This window comes from Cajanus cajan, chromosome 4 (genome assembly GCF_000230855.2).
Source record: "Cajanus cajan strain Asha chromosome 4, NIPB_CcT2T_4, whole genome shotgun sequence".
NCBI classification, from domain to species: Eukaryota; Viridiplantae; Streptophyta; class Magnoliopsida; order Fabales; family Fabaceae; genus Cajanus; species Cajanus cajan.
In genome coordinates this window covers 15,900,342-15,901,702 of record NC_138520.1, presented here as the reverse complement: position 1 = coordinate 15,901,702, position 1,361 = coordinate 15,900,342, and the positions used below count along the sequence as shown (strand labels likewise).

Below are 1,361 nucleotides of genomic sequence, written 5' to 3'. Positions count from 1 at the left end.
TGTCGTGTCATTGATATTTGGCCCGAAAGAATTTTGGCAAACCATAACATCAGTTCATTATAAAAATAAAATAATACTTTCAATTATAATTTCATATTAATTTGAAAATCGAATCCCAAATTTTAATTGATTAATTTGAAGATCAAATCATTCATGTTAACAATTTCTAAAAAGTATTATAAAAAAAAAGAAGCTAAAAAGGTCCTACCAATAATAATTTGTAACCGGTTTTACATAAAATTACGCTAATAACCATTAAGCTCAATTTTAAAAAGAAAAACAAGAATTGAATCAATTGTTGCACTAGAAACTGAAACAAGAAGTTCCATTGATTCACACCCTTGCTTCCAAGAAATTTATTGAAAGAAGGAAGAAAAGAAAAGGACATAACAAAGAAAACAAGTTACATTATCCCTGAATACAAACCAAACCAAGTGAAACAAAACTATGTAAAGTGTATACATGAGGATATTGAGGGCATGTAGGTATATATATATCAAGTGATGATTTACCCCATGTACATGTGGATCCCAACAGCCAACATGAAGATGCAAACGAGAGCAAAGTAGAGGATAGCATGGACCAGTATAGATAAGCCACTGGTTTGAAAGTTACCAAACTCTATGAACCTTCCTCTTCCAGGTATTTGGACCAGAAGTCCTGGAGTGAGAAGAATGAAAAGCACCACAGACACAAACACTGGCCCCCAATCTCCCATTTTCTCCTTCTCCTTCTTCTATTTCTCTTTGTACTTGATCTCTTAATTTCACTATCTATATATGTGAATTAATATGGTAGTTGCAATGACAATGAGTGGAGGACTTAAAAAGGAAATGGGGGTGGCTCAAAGGTGGTGATCACTTTGGAAGAAGAGACAAGCAAATGATGACATGGAAAAAGCAAAGGTTATAGGATGAAGCTATTCTGATTCATATTTTACATCTCACACCCACACGCACGCCACCCATACTAAAATTAAAGGAAGCTTCATATCCTTGTAAGGCACACGTACTACTGTTAATCATTAGTATTTTTTTTAATATACAATAGTGGTGTCATCTTTGAGTGAGATAGAATTAATATAGAGAGTGAATTCTTTATCTAATTATTTAATACAAATGATTCAAATTTTAGATCATTAATTAAGTTGGAAATTTTTTTAATAGTTAGTTTATGTGCTCATTTGCAATCATGGGAGTTGTCTTATTTAGAAAATGTTAGACTCTAAATGTGAATGAAAGCCTTATATGTATGATAAAGTTAAGTAATATATAAGTAAAAAAAATTAATAATTTATGTAAACATGCATTGATACTTTAAGATAATCTTTATTTCTATAAAATTGTATTATTTGAATAAAT

General features: G+C 30.6%; 1 protein-coding gene across 1 annotated transcript; it reads right to left on the bottom strand.

The window, feature by feature from the left end:
* Positions 1–295: 295 nt before the first annotated feature.
* LOC109815592 (uncharacterized) lies at positions 296–860 on the bottom strand. The gene has a single exon (XM_020380349.3). The coding sequence runs from the start codon at positions 716–718 to the stop codon at positions 509–511; it is 210 nt and encodes a 69-aa protein (XP_020235938.1). The 5' UTR covers positions 719–860; the 3' UTR covers positions 296–508.
* Between the last annotated feature and the right edge of the window lie 501 nt (positions 861–1,361).